Source organism: Poecilia reticulata, chromosome 15 (assembly GCF_904066995.2).
Source record: "Poecilia reticulata chromosome 15, P_reticulata-male-v2, whole genome shotgun sequence".
Taxonomy (NCBI): Eukaryota; Metazoa; Chordata; class Actinopteri; order Cyprinodontiformes; family Poeciliidae; genus Poecilia; species Poecilia reticulata.
Genome location: NC_088844.1, coordinates 24,762,836 through 24,779,649, shown reverse-complemented (window position 1 = coordinate 24,779,649; position 16,814 = coordinate 24,762,836). Strand labels below are relative to the sequence as shown.

The 16,814-nt window shown below is 39.2% G+C and overlaps 1 protein-coding gene across 3 annotated transcripts in view; it reads left to right on the top strand.

Annotated features, from left to right (window-relative positions):
• The window catches only part of bcl11aa (BCL11 transcription factor A a), a 54,860-nt gene extending 39,441 nt beyond the window's left edge, over positions 1-15,419 (top strand). For all 3 annotated transcript variants that reach the window (XM_008430338.2, XM_017309040.2, XM_008430340.2), the window contains exon 3: positions 8,610-15,419. In XM_008430338.2, coding sequence (XP_008428560.1) covers positions 8,610-10,846 — 2,237 coding nt within the window. In that variant the 3' untranslated portion in view covers positions 10,847-15,419. The remainder of the gene's footprint in view (positions 1-8,609) is intronic.
• The last annotated feature ends 1,395 nt before the right edge of the window (positions 15,420-16,814 follow it).

The window sequence follows — 16,814 nt, the reverse complement described above, 5'->3', positions numbered from 1 at the left end:
TAAAATGATCAGTTTCTCTGATTGTACTTTTTATAGGCATATTATGTTTGAGTAAAATGAACATTATTCTTTTATTCTATGAACTGCTGACAACATGTCCCCGAAATTTCAAACAAAAATGTTGTGTTTTTTTTTTGCAAAAAATGAGAAATGGTCCAAATAATGAAAAACATACAGCGCTTTCAGACCTCAAATAATGCAAAGAAAACAAGTTATATTCATTTAGAAACAACAATAGTAATGTTTTAACTCAGGAAGAGTTCAGAAATTAACAGTTGATGGAATAACTATGAAGTTTTCAATGGGGTTCAGTGTAGTGATCTCTTCATTTTTTCCAGATCTCTATAATATTACATGCTTGACTAATTCAGAGCTACAATACCAAAAACAATCTCAAGCTATATTTTAAAAACCTTTGATCAGTGTATATGCTTTAAATTTTAAACTAGAGTTGGTTAAATCCAGTGCAAACTTGTCATAACAAACCCAGATGGTCTTTTAGCTCTGAAGCAAATGCTAACATTAGCATTGTTAGTGGACAACTCTTCACAGTTCTTGCAAGTTATCCTTGTCAAAGCTTATCATTTCCATTTTATATATAAGTGATAAGATCTCAAAGCAGAACTTATTGCATTATAAAACTGCACTTATTTCTAATTAAAGTGATGTCTGTCTGTAGCTGATGTTTGTTTATCATTTCAAGCACCCAAAGTGCTTCCTTTGAAAGAACTCATCACACAGTCCTGAAAGCATATTTAGGGGCCACAATAATAACTTCCCCATTAATTGCAAAATACCATTACATTCCCAATTGAACACCTCTGCTATTGCTATGATGATCAGGATGGGCTAAAGGAGTTTTAATGTACAGATCTAATGAACTAGCTCTAGTTGAATCAGACACACAGTGTAACGAACAGATGTCTTTGTGAGTGTTGCAGCAGTAGTTACAACAAAACAACCCGACTGCTTCAACAGTGATTAAAATCAGTAATCCGCAATAAAAATGAGCTGAAATAAAGTTTGTCGATTTGTGGTTTAATGCCAGTTCTCGTGCTGAGTCATCAGGCTCACATGCATTGTGTGTGTGTGTATGCATGTCAGGACCAAGTCTACTCTCCCTCTTTCTATGTTCACATAAGTGCTGTAATTTGGACGCTCTGTAATTTCACCATGGCGGTTTGGGGTTAAGTGAATGCTGTCCCTGCCATCATGACTACCGGTCCTCCAAATGAACACACATGTACATTCAGGCACGCACACACCCACACGCACACACACACTACACTATTTGATTACGTTTATAGGCATAGTTTTAGGGGCTGAGCTGTTTCATTTGGACAAACTTTAAAAAAAGACACAACTGTTTGTGTGAGAGAGGTTGTGTGTTTATGAAAGCTACAAAGAAATGGAACAAGAAGAGATTGTCACATTATTTTTTTGGCCAACAGACGCGCACACACTCATAAGTAGATTGGTAAGAGAGTTGCAAATAGCACAGTCTGTAACGCAGCAGGAGTTCAAAACACAGACACAGAAGGTATTGATATATCACACACACACACATGCAGAGACAGACTGTATTGATATTCTTGCTCATCAGCCCGGACTGCATGGCTGTTTAGCAGCACCACGCAGACACACACGTCCAAACGCACCTCCGTGCTCGAACACAGCATGTAATCAGAGAGCGGGTCGATAATTCATTGTTGTCTTTGGTAATCCAAATGCGCTCAAAGTTCTTTTCTTCCTGGACACTCATTTTTCAAAAGTTTTTTGAAGCCGATTTAAGTTCAGCTTGGGGGTTTTCTGTGGTGACAGTATTGTTGATGTTCCCATTGATTAAAAGTCTATAAATCTGACAAATCCACCGCTGACTGAACCGCGTTCTTTTGAAGATAAAAATACATTTTATTTCTTTTCGTTCGATCGCAGAAACAAAATAGTGGTATTGTGTTTTTTTTTTGTTAAACTACATCAAGATGTGCTTGACAGTTTTCATAATTCTTTTTGATTACACAGATGTATCCTGGTTTAAATCATGTCTTCATTTTTATACTTCTGGTTTAAGGTTTGAGGCTTATATACGTTCCTTGCTGTTGTGGAATCATTCCTGCAACTATTCAACAAAAAAGAGATAAACATATCACTCTGGCATTTAAACACCTTATCTGTGTAAAGGCACCGTTCTCAGATGGACTATAGCAGCAGAGCCACAAGCTAAACGGAAAGTTTAAGATGATGTCTGATAAGAGGCAGAAAAAAAGTTCTGAAACATTTCACGACATTTTTAAAAGAAGTTTTTGAAATGACTCAATTCAATTAATGTATAAACATAACCCTAATTTATTACAAATTTTATCTCCAGCTCTTTTCAGTAGAACCCAGCACAAAATGCCCAATTGCAGTATGATGTGGTCAAATTCAGACCATATGTGTGTCATTATTTTGATATAGATTTAAGCCAAATGTCATTTCGGTGAGATCAGGTTCATGGTGGTGCAGCTCAAGCGAAAGCAGCTGAACAGAAGCCACTTCAGTCCTCAAAGAAGCACAATCCTTCTGGCTGCAAACTGAGGAATTCAGACTTTTCTCCTCAGTCATATTCAGTGTTGTTTGTTAGTTATTGTCTGCCGGTTTCTAGTATTCTTTGCACCAACGCTGTCGTATTCCTTCCTAAAATGGCTGTGTTTGAGGAAGTTGCTTTGATCTAGCCAGTAATAGAGGCTGATTTCCCTCCAAGCGGAGCACTGGTGGCTTTTATTTTTCTTTTTTAGCAATTTCTCTCGTGTTGTTATTTGATGGCGTCGCTCTCCTCGGCGAGCGGACAGCACACCAGCTGCCACTGTTTGCATTCCAATTGTTTGCTGTCCAGTTAGGAGGAATGCTTGAACATAAAGGGAAAATAATTGAATGAGGAGGACTGTGCCGATCAATTTCCTCTGGACTGCAAAACAACTTTTCATAGTGAGAGGTTTAACTCTGCCCTCTCTTTTATCACTGCAGAGAGTCAAGTTTTTGTCCCAGATTTTATAATAGCTTTTTTTTTTAGATTTTATTTTGATTTCAAGTGATTTTCTACAAAGATGCATTCGTTTAATTGATAAAGCCAGGAGAAATAATAAATATCTTGACAGTTGTGTGCTTTAGAGAGAGCAATAACATCGTACTTTATTGGTTCATGATGGCAGGAGGACTCAGGAATGCTGGGTTAAGATATAAAGTAATGCTGAATGTTTGTAACTATAAACTTTTGGCCAAGGTTTTATTACACAAAACTGTTTTCTTTTGCACAGCAATACAGTAGTTCTCTTAGAGAAGTATATTGTTAAGGCAGTTAGGAGAGGCATGCAGATTTATTTTTAAATTTATTTATTTCATTCATTTACTGTTTGAAATATAGGTTATACAACATATTTTTACAGTCACACACTATATTAGTTTTAACTCTCCACTTTTTGTATGATAAATACATGTAGTAGCATTTGTTTTGTTTTTTAATAGGAGCAGATGAACTAAAACTTTTTATTTTAGTGTTTGTTTCATTAGCTATAATAATTGATTGTCAGTCATTTTGATTTAGTCAGTACCAAAGAATACAACATACATTTAAATATATATTACAAAGAGGAAGTTGTCAGCAATGATAAGTGTTTCTTTGAGTGAAATGTTTTCATTTCGCATTAAGATGTGAGCTAAATAAAATCCTAACGATACTCCTGATCAGAATCCATCAAAACAAACATGATTATCTTAAGAATAATTTCAGACAAAATAACCTTGAGTTATTTTCTGCTTTTGTACTCAAGTTGTGACTGTACAAATCCCAGCTAAGCCTTTCTTTTCCATCAGTGACTTGTTCATTCAGAAATGGTCTGGTAACATGAATGTATGCCTAAGGGCAAACTGAGGACAATAGTCATGCCAATACAAGGAAAGTCTGAACATGTTGTAGCTCCAAAAAAATCCCATAAAACTCTGAACAGAAACAGGAATGTCTGGCCGGTGCTGGAGCTGCTTCCAAACTTTTTGTCTGCAGTGTATCTGCAAGAAATCAATTTCTCCTGCTTTACGACTAGTCTTTTGTTTGTTTCGTTTTCATGGTATAAAAACTTTGGAAATAACACAAGAAATTCTCAACATAATAAATAGCTTTTCCAAAATAAGCATTAATCATTTCAAGTTATGGAATAGTTATCTTGAACATTTATTTTGATTTTGAAAGAGAGACGTAATTAAAAATGCAGAAAAACACTCACTAAATTTGTTATTACTTTAAACTATATAGAACATTTTTCTATATAGTTATAGAACAGTGTTGGCTTAATAAGAGTGATGAGTGGCACCTGTTTAGTTTTCACACTAGGTCTGTCTGATGAACAATATTTACAGTATACACTACCAGTTGAGAAACTAGCTGAATGGAAGTGCACAGCAACAAGTCGGGGGAGGGCTGTACTTCTTTACTGTACATCTAGCTGAACACCCTGGTTGCAGGTTCTTTTTCTTTTTGTTTTAGGACTTTGCAAGGAACATTCGATGGAAAAAGTTAGCAGTCTTGATTTATAGCTTTTTAAAATCTTGATATCGGGAATCGGCTTATGCCTGTTTTCCTGAAAACCCAGAGTTTGATGGAAATTTCAGATTGCAATAAGGTACATTTTCACCTTAACCTGTGGTAGAGATGTTGCATTGCTGCACTGTATGGTGCACTTACAGACAAGACAATAGGAATTAAAACACAGGAGAGAAAAGAACATTTCTACAGAGAAAGAAACCGAACTGAGACGGTGGAAAGGCCAGTGTGATAGTTGCAGGACTGTCCTATCTGGTAGCCAAGACCTGGCATTGGTTTCTGAATCCCAGCTGGTTGGAGAGGAATAATGGTGGCAATCCAGCTAATTTATAGAACAGAATGACTGGCTGAGGAACAGACAGTTATTCAGGCTGACGTTGCAAGGTAAATTCATTTAAAAGGAAAAGAAAAACAATGTAAATGTGTTGTCATATAAAATATCTAAACAGGATACTTCTGGATATACAGGGACATGTGGAGGCACTAATTGAACAAGTAAAACAAAATATACATTACACATTAAGAGCCTACTTTTATTTTACTGACTATTTATAGTGCAGTTCTATTAGCTCTGTTAACTTTATTGTTGCTACTGCTAAGGTGGCGTATTTGAAAGGTAATTTGAATCCATAATTGAATGAATCCATAATTTTGCTATAATTTCTTGGTGAAGATGCATGGCCGTAATAAATCCATTTTGCGAGGTGTGTACTCTGTGTCCTCAGTGTGGTGCACAAGCTTTATTTCCGCCATTCGGACAGCCAAAGTGCTACATTTCCTTCAGAGTGGGATTGAAGGAGCCAGGGGATCCTGCTGCACACACACACACCCACACACACAGAGGAGCTCTGAAACCTGAGCCAGGCTGCCTTACTGGCTTCCTCCTCCATCTAGCACCACATAAGTGTCCAGGCAATGCCCTTGGCTTAATAGGGCTTAATGCCTGTGCTTGTCACTGTAGCATGGCAGGTATTGAGTGTTAGGACATTTCTGAAACAGTGCTTGCCTGTGTTCTCTAGAGTCTCACTAGTGCCTCCAAAGCTCTGACATTTACCCCAGGTAAAGAACCGGATGCTATTATATACCCCTCCTTTTTTTTTGCCATCTCCATCTATTCAGCCAGGCTCAAACTTTAGAGTTGTTAGAGGTATTTGTCACCTTTATTGAACTTAATCCAGAGGAATTATCGTCGTCTCACTTCTGTCTTTGCCTTTCTTTGACTCCATCTGTCTTCATCTTTTGCGTTCTCACTTCATTTTTTTTCTACCTTGGAGTGGTGAAGAGTTTGCCTAATGAAGTGGCTGATGGGAGTATATTACAGGGAGATAGAGTGGAGCGGTCGCCTACTCCAACATCCATTAACCTTACAGCTTCAGTCAGCGCAGATTCAGTTCTGAGCTTTGAGTCGAGCTCATGACTTGCACAGTCGTGGTCGAACATTTGTTTCAGAAACTGGGATGTGAAGTTATGGTTTATATCTCCTGAATGGTATCAGTTTTGGTCACTCCGAAAACTAGAATACGATTGAAAATTTTATCTACTTCAGGCAAGTTTGAGAGGTGAAACCCAGTTTATAAAGTTTTACAGAACGCATAGAGATATTGTTATACAGAACTATAGAGCAAAACCAAAGATCAAAACCTGTTTTCAGGTCCAAGCATTTGTTCAAGAAATAAAAGGACATAATTATGGGTATTTGTTGGTGCTCTTTTTTCTGAAATGTGTCCAGAAGTTTAGTTAGCATCTTCCTCTGCCTTTTTGACACGTCTTCAGGTGCCTTTGTCGGTGCAGAACATTTCGTTGGGTTTTGTCGTGGAGGAAATTTACAAACGTGTAAATTTGCCAAGCTGAACACATTTTGTACTGGACAGAGACGAGACACGCAGTGGATTTATTGATAGCCAATCAGAACACAATGCGCATTCATACACTGTAAAAAAAAAAAACTGCACTAAAAAAATCTGTGAAACAGCGAGGCCGCGAAAGGTGAAGCTGGTTATAGCGAGGGTTCACTGTATTACATGAGACCAATAAATATTATTTAATTCCATTTCCTGAAAAATCATGGGGATTTAACCTAGCAAGGACAGCACAACACAACATATCATTACTAAAGAAGTCAGCTGTTGTATCCAAAGGTATAAATGGAAGTTTAGTGAAAGGAGAAAAGTGTTACAAAATGAAAGATGATAATTTCTGGGGAGAACTACGAAGTCTGTCCAAGAGTCTGAGGGACATTTATGTAAAAGGCATGGACAGCAGCTGCAGTGAGGGCGTCAGACCGTCCCCACGCAGAAGTATGTAGGACTGGGCTATAACAGTTGCAGTCCTGGGTTAAGCCACTCATGAAGCAGATAAAGTCCAAAGCATCTTACCTGATTTGCTCTGACCAAATCCTTACCAAGGAACTATGGACAAACTTTAAATAGGTTGACATTTTCGTAATAAATATTTAATAATTAGCTTGTTGGTTTTAATGTTAAACTTTGAACAAATTTTTTTTTGTACTCAAATTATAAATTTACAACCACCATCCATGACCAAAATAAACAGTTTTGTCAATTTAAATTCTTATTACTATTATCAAGATCTCTTGAAGTAGCAGCAGTGGAAAAAGAGAAGTGTGATAAGAGGAGAGAGAAATAAAACCTCAACTCATTTTTAAGTATAAAATATTTCACATGGACTTAATTTTTTTACTGTATATTGCACCTTTCATGGGGTCAAAATCCATCTTTCACAATTTGATGAGTTTCTATTGATAATTTTGCAATTATGAAAATTTACACAGTGTTATAAATATTGAGTGTTTGTACTCACACAAAAAGCTTTATGATGAACCACTTTCATTTTCTTTGTTATGCATTTCAAAAAGGAGCCAATGGATAAAGCAATGATTCCATAGTGATTCTTTTCTTCATAGAAACAAACTGAACTGGTATTTTAATAAGATCTTTTCCCGGACTTTGGTAAAATTGTCTCCTCTTTGCTTTTGATGTGCTTCTTCATTTTGCGTTAGCAAAAGTCGCCTCTGAACAGCAGCGACGGGGGGTTCGTTTGTCGTCTAATCTCGTAAACGAGCTGATGGCCGTCCATTCCGTCCACTAATGAGATTAGACACGCGCTGCGGGTCACACCGCAGGTCATCGTTCCCGATGCCCCTACAAAAGCAATTATTGTTTTAAATGTTCCTCTCATCGTCTTCTCAAAGCAACTGTGCATGGCTTGATGAGGGAGGAAAAAAAAGCTCTGAGGCAGACGGAGAACGTCAGATTTCCTCTTCAGTCGGGAGCCTGAAAGGTTTCACACTCCTACGGTTTTAGCTTCCTCCAGCAGCCAAGGTTACCTATTTGGATGAGTCATTGAGTATAAGCATGTACCGTATTTATCTGGATTAAAGGTATATGGATTATGGATTTCAGTTGGCGCATATATTAGCTTCTTCTAAGATTAATAGTAAAAGATTGTACATATTTCATGAATATGTTATGATTTCATACTTCTAAAGATGGTTAGTAAAAAACACTAAGAACTCACTAACTTCAAGGATTTAAGAGGGGGTTTTTCTTCGTTATCTCTCCTGGGGGTGTGTGTGTGTGTGTGTGAGGGTGTGTTTTTATGTATGTGAATTCACCAACGAGTCTGTTTTGGTAGATCAGTAAGAAGTAACGGTCCACAGGGATAGCCTGCATCTTTGTTCTCCTGCTGACAATGGAGGACTCTCAGTCCATCTAAGGGGAGAAATTATGTCCCAAAGCAGTCTGGGAGAAAAAGAGATACACACAGTACTTCTCACATGCTACTCATGTGGGGCATGACCTCAATAAGAGCTGCTGTTGTGTTTGCAAAGCCCTCAACACCATGTGCCAACCCTTTTTAAACGCTGTAACGTTTAGGCCTTAGGTCCTGCATTTTTTTCTACATTAAAGTGTTAAAAGAAATTCAGTCCATTCTTCTTTAAGTCTGTTTCACAAAGCAGTGTTCAACAAGTAGTCAACATGTTATTAAGTTCATTTCCTCTCTATTCCCACAGGTAAGGAGGAGCCAACCACGTACACCTGCACAACGTGTAAGCAGTCATACGGCAGCGCCTGGTTCTTGCTGCAGCATGCTCAGAACTCCCATGGCTTTCGAATTTACCTGGAAAGTGAACATGGCAGTCCTCTCACCCCACGCATGGGCGGGCCTTCTTCCCTTGGTGGTGGTGCTGACTGCCCCTCTCAGCCTCCCCTTCATGGCCTCCATTTGCCACCTGATGCAAGCCCTTTCAACCTCCTCCGCATCCCTGGCTCGGGCTCAGGGGGAAGGGACAGCATTGGAGCAGGAGGTGCCGTTGGCTCTGGTGTTCCTGGGGGCCATCATCAGCGTTTCCCCCCAACACCTCCTCTCTTCAGCCCCCCTCCGCGAAACCATCTGGATCCCCACCACCTGAGCCCAGAGGAGCTGGCGCTGGCAGCCCACCACCCGAGTGCCTTTGACAGGGTGCTGCGCCTTAATCCTCCTCTGCCTCTAGACCCACCTCCGACAATGGACTTCTCAAGGCGTCTACGGGAACTGGCGGGCAACACCTCAGGGTCTACTCCCCCGCTATCACCCAGCCGGCCAAGCCCCATGCAGCGCTTACTGCAGCCATTCCAGACAGGAGGAACAGCAGGTGCAGGCGGTGCAGGGGGCAGCAAACCTCCATATCTTGCTACTCCACCACCACTACAAGGCTCGATGCAGTCGCCTGTGGGCTCACAAACCACTCCTCCAACCCCTCTCCCTACAGCAGGACCACCCTCTTCTTCCAACACCCAGTTGAAATCAAAGTGTTGTGAGTTTTGTGGCAAAGCCTTTAAGTTCCAGAGTAATTTAATAGTGCATCGGCGCAGCCACACAGGAGAGAAGCCGTACAAATGTCATTTGTGTGATCACGCATGCACACAAGCAAGCAAACTGAAACGACATATGAAGACGCACATGCACAAATCATCGTCGCCAAACACGGGCAAGTCAGAAGACGGTCTATCAATAGCCTCGTCCCCAGAGCCCGGCACTAGTGAGCATATAGGTAGTGCAAGCAATGCACTTAAATCAGTGGTGGCCAAGCTGAAAAGTGAAAATAATCGTATGTTACGAGAAAATGGGGAGGAGGAAGAAGAGGAAGAAGAGGAGGAAGAAGAAGAAGAGGAGGAGGAGGAAGAGGAAGAGGAGGAGGAAGAAGAGGGGGAAGAGGAGGAAGTACAGAATGGGGAGAGGCCACCCAAGCGAAACAACAGCTATCACTTCGGACTGAGCCTGGAAGCAGCACGGCAGCATGAAAACAGCAGCGGGATTGGAAGTCGACTGGGCGGAGTGGCTGATGAGACATCTATCCCTCGCTCACTGCCAGAGGTCATGCAGGGTATGGGTCTGGCCGCCAGCATGCAGCACTTCAGTGAAGCCCTCAACGCACACAAACGCAACGCCATGGCCCAGGAGAACCACCTGCACCACCATCTCAGCAGAGACCATCACCACAGTCGGAACATGTGCGATGGAGACTCTGTCTTGGAAACAGAACGTGTAGAGGAAGGCACTGTTTCTGCAGTAAATGGACGAGGAGCGTCTCCTAATGAATCTTCTTCAATTGGCCTCTCAAAGAAACTGCTTCTGGGTAGCCCCAGTCCACTTAGTCCCTTCTCAAAACGTATTAAACTGGAGAAAGAATTTGACCTGCCTACCCCCACAATCCCTAACACAGAAAATGTCTACTCCCAATGGTTGGCTGGCTACGCTGCCTCTCGACAACTCAAGGACCCTTTTCTCAACTTTGGGGATTCCAGACAATCGCCTTTTGCATCATCATCTGAGCACTCGTCAGAGAATGGCAGCCTGCGTTTCTCAACCCCTCCAGGAGAACTGGATGGGGGAATGTCAGGTCGCAGTGGGACAGGCAGCGGGGGCAGCACGCCCCACCTTGGGGGTCCTGGGAGACCCAGTTCCAAGGATGGACGCAGGAGTGACACTTGTGAGTACTGTGGCAAGGTTTTCAAGAACTGCAGTAACCTGACAGTACACCGGCGCAGTCACACAGGAGAGAGACCCTACAAGTGTGAGCTGTGCAATTACGCGTGTGCCCAGAGCTCCAAACTTACTCGCCACATGAAGACCCATGGTCAGGTGGGCAAAGATGTGTACAAGTGTGAAATTTGTCAAATGCCCTTCAGTGTTTACAGCACCTTGGAGAAACACATGAAAAAATGGCACAGTGACCGTCCTTTGAGTACCGAAATAAAGTCAGAGTAGAAGGCAGAACAATGAGACCTTTTCCTTTGTAACTGGGTCGCCAACAGTCAAGTGTTTATTCCTAGCCCCCTTGTAGATTTGCCCCAATCCCAACACTCCCCTTTCACCAACCTGGTGGAAGCCTAAGACCATGTGCTCTGCACCAGCACACCTTGTTTCCATTACCCATCGAATGCATGATCTGTATCGGGGCAATACTCTTGCATTGACGCAAAACTTCGAGCCTTTCTCTTGTGCAATAATTTACATGTTGTGTACTATTTCCTTTTATTGAGTTTTCTTTTCCCCCCCCATTTTTAAGAATTAGTCAGCATGCATAGTATGTTTTTTGCTAATCAAAAAAGAAAAGAAAAAAAGAAAAGAATTTGTCCCTGGTTGGTTAGTTGTTGAGTAAATGTGTTGCTGTTTTTCTCTCATTCAGTTATTTTCTTTTTATTCTTTAAAAAGAAAAAAGAGAAGAAAGATACATCCATGCTGCGTACATTCTGTAACACATATCATGTACAGCTTTGTTTTGTAACATGGAAAGTGAACAGTCTTTTTACTTGACCCTCTTTTTACTACCCTGGAAATGCACTTATCCTGATCTTTCTAAAAGATGCCATGTTCACACAGGGTTTAAGAGAAGAAAAAAAATCATGTATTTGGCTTGACTACTAAACTGAAAGTGACGACAGGCCTCAAATTTCTTTCAAAAAGACAAAAAAGTGTGTTAAGAACTCAATTTGTACTATCATTTGGAGGATTAAGGAAGAGTGCCTTTGATATTTCAAGACTGCATTGGCCATAATTTTATCTGGATTAAGTTTGGGGTCACACAGACGAAGCTGAAAGAGTTAGACCACACAGAAAAAGGTCCTTGCATCAAGCACCTGACGACTCAAATGGACAACTCACGATGAAAGATCAAAATCATCATTTAGCTACCTTTAACATGTTTAATAGGCTTTCTATAATTGGAAATTTCATGACAAGCATGGTACAAGCAGTATTGTGTATATCAGAATTATTTGTAGATTTGTTTTTGGTATGGTGAAGCTTTTGAGAGAAAGGTAATCTGTGATGAGATGTACAATCCTGAACTATAGGGATGAGACGCAGAGTGTCACATGTCTGCGTTAGCACAAACCTACGATGCTGCTTCAGCATGTCAGTGTGTGGAACAATGCATAAAGTAATATGTGAGCTCAAATTTAAGCTAGCTTTACTTAAGAGCAGTGGAAAAAAAACAAGCTAGAGAGAAAGAAAGCAAAACAGAACTGGAAGCGACGTATGCTTTACGGGATACAAGGCAATGTTTTTCACTTTACAACTCCAAACACGGCCATCAGCAGAGAAAGAGACACTTGCAAAAACATGTATCTGTGTTTTAGGGCTTTTCAGAAATGTTTTCATGCTAACCAGTATGCATACAGTGGCTCTTAAAACAGTGCACAGCCTTGTGGAAATGTCAGGTTTTTATGACTTAATAAATAATATTGCAAATCAATTTAACATGTTTTCCACATGCAAAATGAAATTGTTTCTCCACAATTCAACTAAAAGAACAAACAAATCTTCTACAATAAAAAAAGGTGAAATCTGGATGTGTACATCCCTGAACTAATACTTCAATGAAGCATAATTTGATTAAATTTCAACATTCAACACTTTGGTTGGAGTCTAAAAGTGTCTTACATCTTGACCTGTCAATATTTGCAGACTTTATTTTGGAAAAATACGTTAAATCTCTCAGATTATGAGGCCATCTTCAGGAAACTGCTCATATTTTCATCCATCTCTATGAAATCTCCTGTTTTACCAAAAGAAAGCTTTCCCAGATCATGATGCTGTCACCATCATGTTTTACTGTGGGTATGTTCTTCATTATGTATTGGGTTAAATGTTCAGACCATATACTATTTCCCACAAGATCTTTAAGATACGATCAGTCCTGGATGTTTTATTAGAGGCTCTTTTATTTCATACAGCCCATCTACAACCAATTCTTATCTTTTCTTACGTTTTAGTGACCAATCCCATTTTTATGTTCCTGTTGTCCCGTAATTATTAAAATTATTGATGGCTTTCTTTACTCTGTTATGGTGTGTATATAAGATTATTTGGAGCCTTTATCACATCACCATAAACCATGGCTTTATTTAAAATAAACTTAATTGATCCAGATTAGCTTTATTTCTAGTTTAGCAGAGCCACTTAAACGATTTAAAGGTTGTAATAGGAGAGGCAGCTGAAATAACATTTTAAGTTTAAGGGTGTGAAAATTTATGTAACCAGATTCTTTTTTTATTTACTCTCCTAACAGATTTGTTAATTTTTAGTTGAAGTGAATGAAAATATACCGCTGCATTAAAAATGGAAAAATATTTGAAAAATTGTATTTTACAAATACCTGCCATTTCAACAGGGGTGTGTACACTTTTGCGAGTCACTGTAGGTTAACACAGGGCGCGTTACATTTCATTTTGGTTTGTTTTCTGTTGATTTTGAACCCAAAATGAGTTTTTGTTGATTCAGTTTCCTTCATGCTGTTCAATGTAAAGCACTAAGTGTGCATTTGTCCCACATCCATGCAGAGATGGTACATGGACTGAGTCTACAAGCTGGATTTGTTTGACATGAAGTGCACTGTTTTTAGTTTTCCCAGTTTACAAATTAACGCTGAAGGGGAAAATCTTTGTAATGCTGTCAGATGATGAGGATCCCTTTGTTGCAAGTGGTAAAAGAAAAAAAGAAAAAAAAAGACGCACAAAATCTTTTTGCTAGCAGCTTCATCACCCCTGACCTCTGTATCCTCGCCATTTCACCGTTGACCGTTTGTTAACCATGGAAACCCAAGAGCACACTCTCCTCCAAACTAACCTCTGCTCCCACATAGTAGCAAACTAAATGCACTTCTCCTGGCTTTATTAACCACTTTTTTTTGTTTTTTTTTTTTTTTTTTTTTTTAAAGAAGTTGTGATTTATCATCATCTGAACAAGTTGCTGCCTGGAAAACAGACACTCCAATCTTGCTGCTCACGCCATCAGACTCTGTTTTTGTAGAACTTCTCCTTTAAACACGGGCATAAATAGAACCTTTTTTCACAAACAGAGCTATGCTATGTTTTAGTGGGAAATGTTTTAACTTTTGTTACTGCATCTCAATGGCATCCAGTACTCCCGTCACAGTAAATATGAGGTGAAACATTTCAGAAACGTACGAAAAAAAAAAAGATTTTGTGCTGATTTTTTGTTTCATTTTTCTTCCTTTTTTTGCCTTGGTTCTTTACGGCTCTTCAGGTTGAAATACAATTTGCATTGGGGAAAGGATTAAGATTATATATGAATATATAATAAAGAACTTAAAATATAGGAAAATGCACAGTCATGTCAGTTCCTATACTTAAACACATTTATGGTCTACTTTTTCTGTATTTCTAGAATTGTATTTGAATTCAATGTTCACTTAGAGTAGGCACTATAGTATTTATATTGAGGCTCGTATTTTTAACTGTTGCTTGTTCTCTCTAAAGGTATTTGCCATACCTGTTTTGGTAGTGGAAAAAAACCCAAGCTGCCACGGTATATTTTTTTAATTTGGCAGGATAATATAGTGCGAATTATTTGTATGTCTAAAGAAATAAAATAAAACGATAAAAAAAAAGAACATCCCATAAAAAGCAGCTAAAATGTGTGGCATTGGGAGGCGTCGCAGGCCATCAGATGGCTGCTGCTTTGGGTCCTGCTGTCCACAGAGGTGTTTGTACATATCTTCTTTGTTTTTCTTTTTGTTCTTTTTTTATTCGCACTTCTTTCTCCTCCCTCTGCTGCCATTCCTGTATGCAGTACTGAAAGCTGACGTTGACCTGTTCTGTTGTGTGCTTTTGTCTCTCTCACCTCTCCCACCTGACAACATTCCAACATCAAGAAGAGAGGAGGAAAAAAAATCTAAAGATAAAAAAAAAAAAAACTTAATATGCAGTACATGGATTACTTAAAAAAAAAAGTTAAAATAAATACATTTAAAAAGAAATAAAATGTTTTTGCATTTTCTTTTCCATTGCCAAATACTAAATGGTGCTTTATATTTAGATTGGGTGAATATACTTTCATATGCAAAGCATATTTAAAAATGACCAGGGGGATGTGGAGAAGCCTGCTTGAGTTGAGACTTTTTTTGTAAATGGCAATGCGGAATATTTTGTTATCAGCCTTTTCTATTCCTGTTCTGAGAGCTGTTTGTTGTAACTTGAACATGAACTTTATCTTTTACAATGGGAGCTACTATTTATTATTACCTATATGCTCTGTTCTGAACAGAGACATGGAATGGAGTCATATATTTTTGGTTTGTTTTTATTCTTTTGTTTTCGTTATACTATAATTTTATTATGTTTTCTTTTCTAATGGTGGCCAGTGGTCATTGGACAAAACAAGCTCTATGATTTCTGTTGTACCTGTTTGGGGTCTCTGTTCAGTTGTATTGGGAATACCACTGTCTGTGTTTTCTGGCAGATGTCTGCATAATCCTGTTCACACGCCCATTTTGTCCCTTTATTGAAAAATGATTAATAAAAAAAAGACGAAAGTGTCATGGCATCCTTTGTTTTCATTAACCATTTTTAGTAAGACTGTTTATTTTTTCATATACAAACTGGTCTCTTAAAACACATTCTATATAGCTTTCAGTGGGAAAAAAAAGGCACATTTTCCAAATTTACAGTGCCACTTCACAAGGACTGAGTTACTTTTTGTTGCCAGATTGTAGTTTTTCTCCTCGTTATGGGGAAACTTTGAACTGCCTCATTGCTGAAAAATTGCTATGTAAATAAAAATTCTTATTTGTTGATGGATCATAGTGGGATGGAGGTTCAATATGCTACTGAGATTTTCAGCTCTGCACAATGGTAATTATTTGCTACTGAATAAAAATGTAGGTCACACTGCCCTCTTAGTGTTGAGATGAGTGAGTCTTCATCAGCGCAGACAGAGCATCTGCTTTGAATGGTATCAAATGAAGAAGAAAGGAAGGAAGAGCATGGGTGGCTGAGGCTTTATGTGGGAAACAAAGGCTCACATAGCCTATCAGTTATATACTGGTAGAAACAAACTGATAAAAAGTCAAAATATAACCCAAAACTATACATTTTAGGTTATATTTTATTGCAACTGGAGATGCATTGCCATAGACCAGTCAAGGTTAACCCCTTTACACCACTGAAAGTCCCAATAATGGGTATCAAAACTGGACCACAAAGCAATCAATCAGTCAAATTGTACCTATGAAGCACTTTTCATACAGTGAGGTGTAACACAAAGTGATTGACCAAGGTCAGAAGTACAAGGACAGACACTGAACCACTAATGGAAGAAAGTAGCTTGGTCTGATGACGAGGCATGTTTTCCTTTGGGTCACATGGATGCCCAGGCGCATGTGGGTATCCTGCCTGGGGAACTTAACATATAGCACCGGGATGCACTGTGAGAAGCTGGTGGAGGCAGTTTTACGTTTCAGGAAGCACTGGGTCCTGTCAGCCATGTGGATGTTTCTACCACCTGTCAAAGTTTTAGACCAGGTGTATCTAACTCAACTGGATAATGAACTTTGTCAAAAAGCGATAATGGTTCAGGATTGGTTTAAAGTTTGACCTCCAAATTGCCTCGTTTTTCATTTAATCAAGTTAACAGCATTTTTGTGATGAGCTTGACCAACAAATCTCATTACTTAAATGATCAACTATGAACATCTAGATAACAGCACAGCTTCAGGGGTTTTGTGGAGAACATGAATCCATCAGTCAAGGCTGTTTTGGTAGGAAAAGAGGGATCAGCAAGTAATTAGGCAGGAGGTCATGAGGTCATGTCTGATTAGAGTGTATGATATCTCTAAACTGACACTCTTGCAAAGAAGTTTTTTTTTTAAATATTTCTACAAAATCTGTTAAGATTTTACAGCATCAGGTGAATAGAAAGATGATCCTGGAAC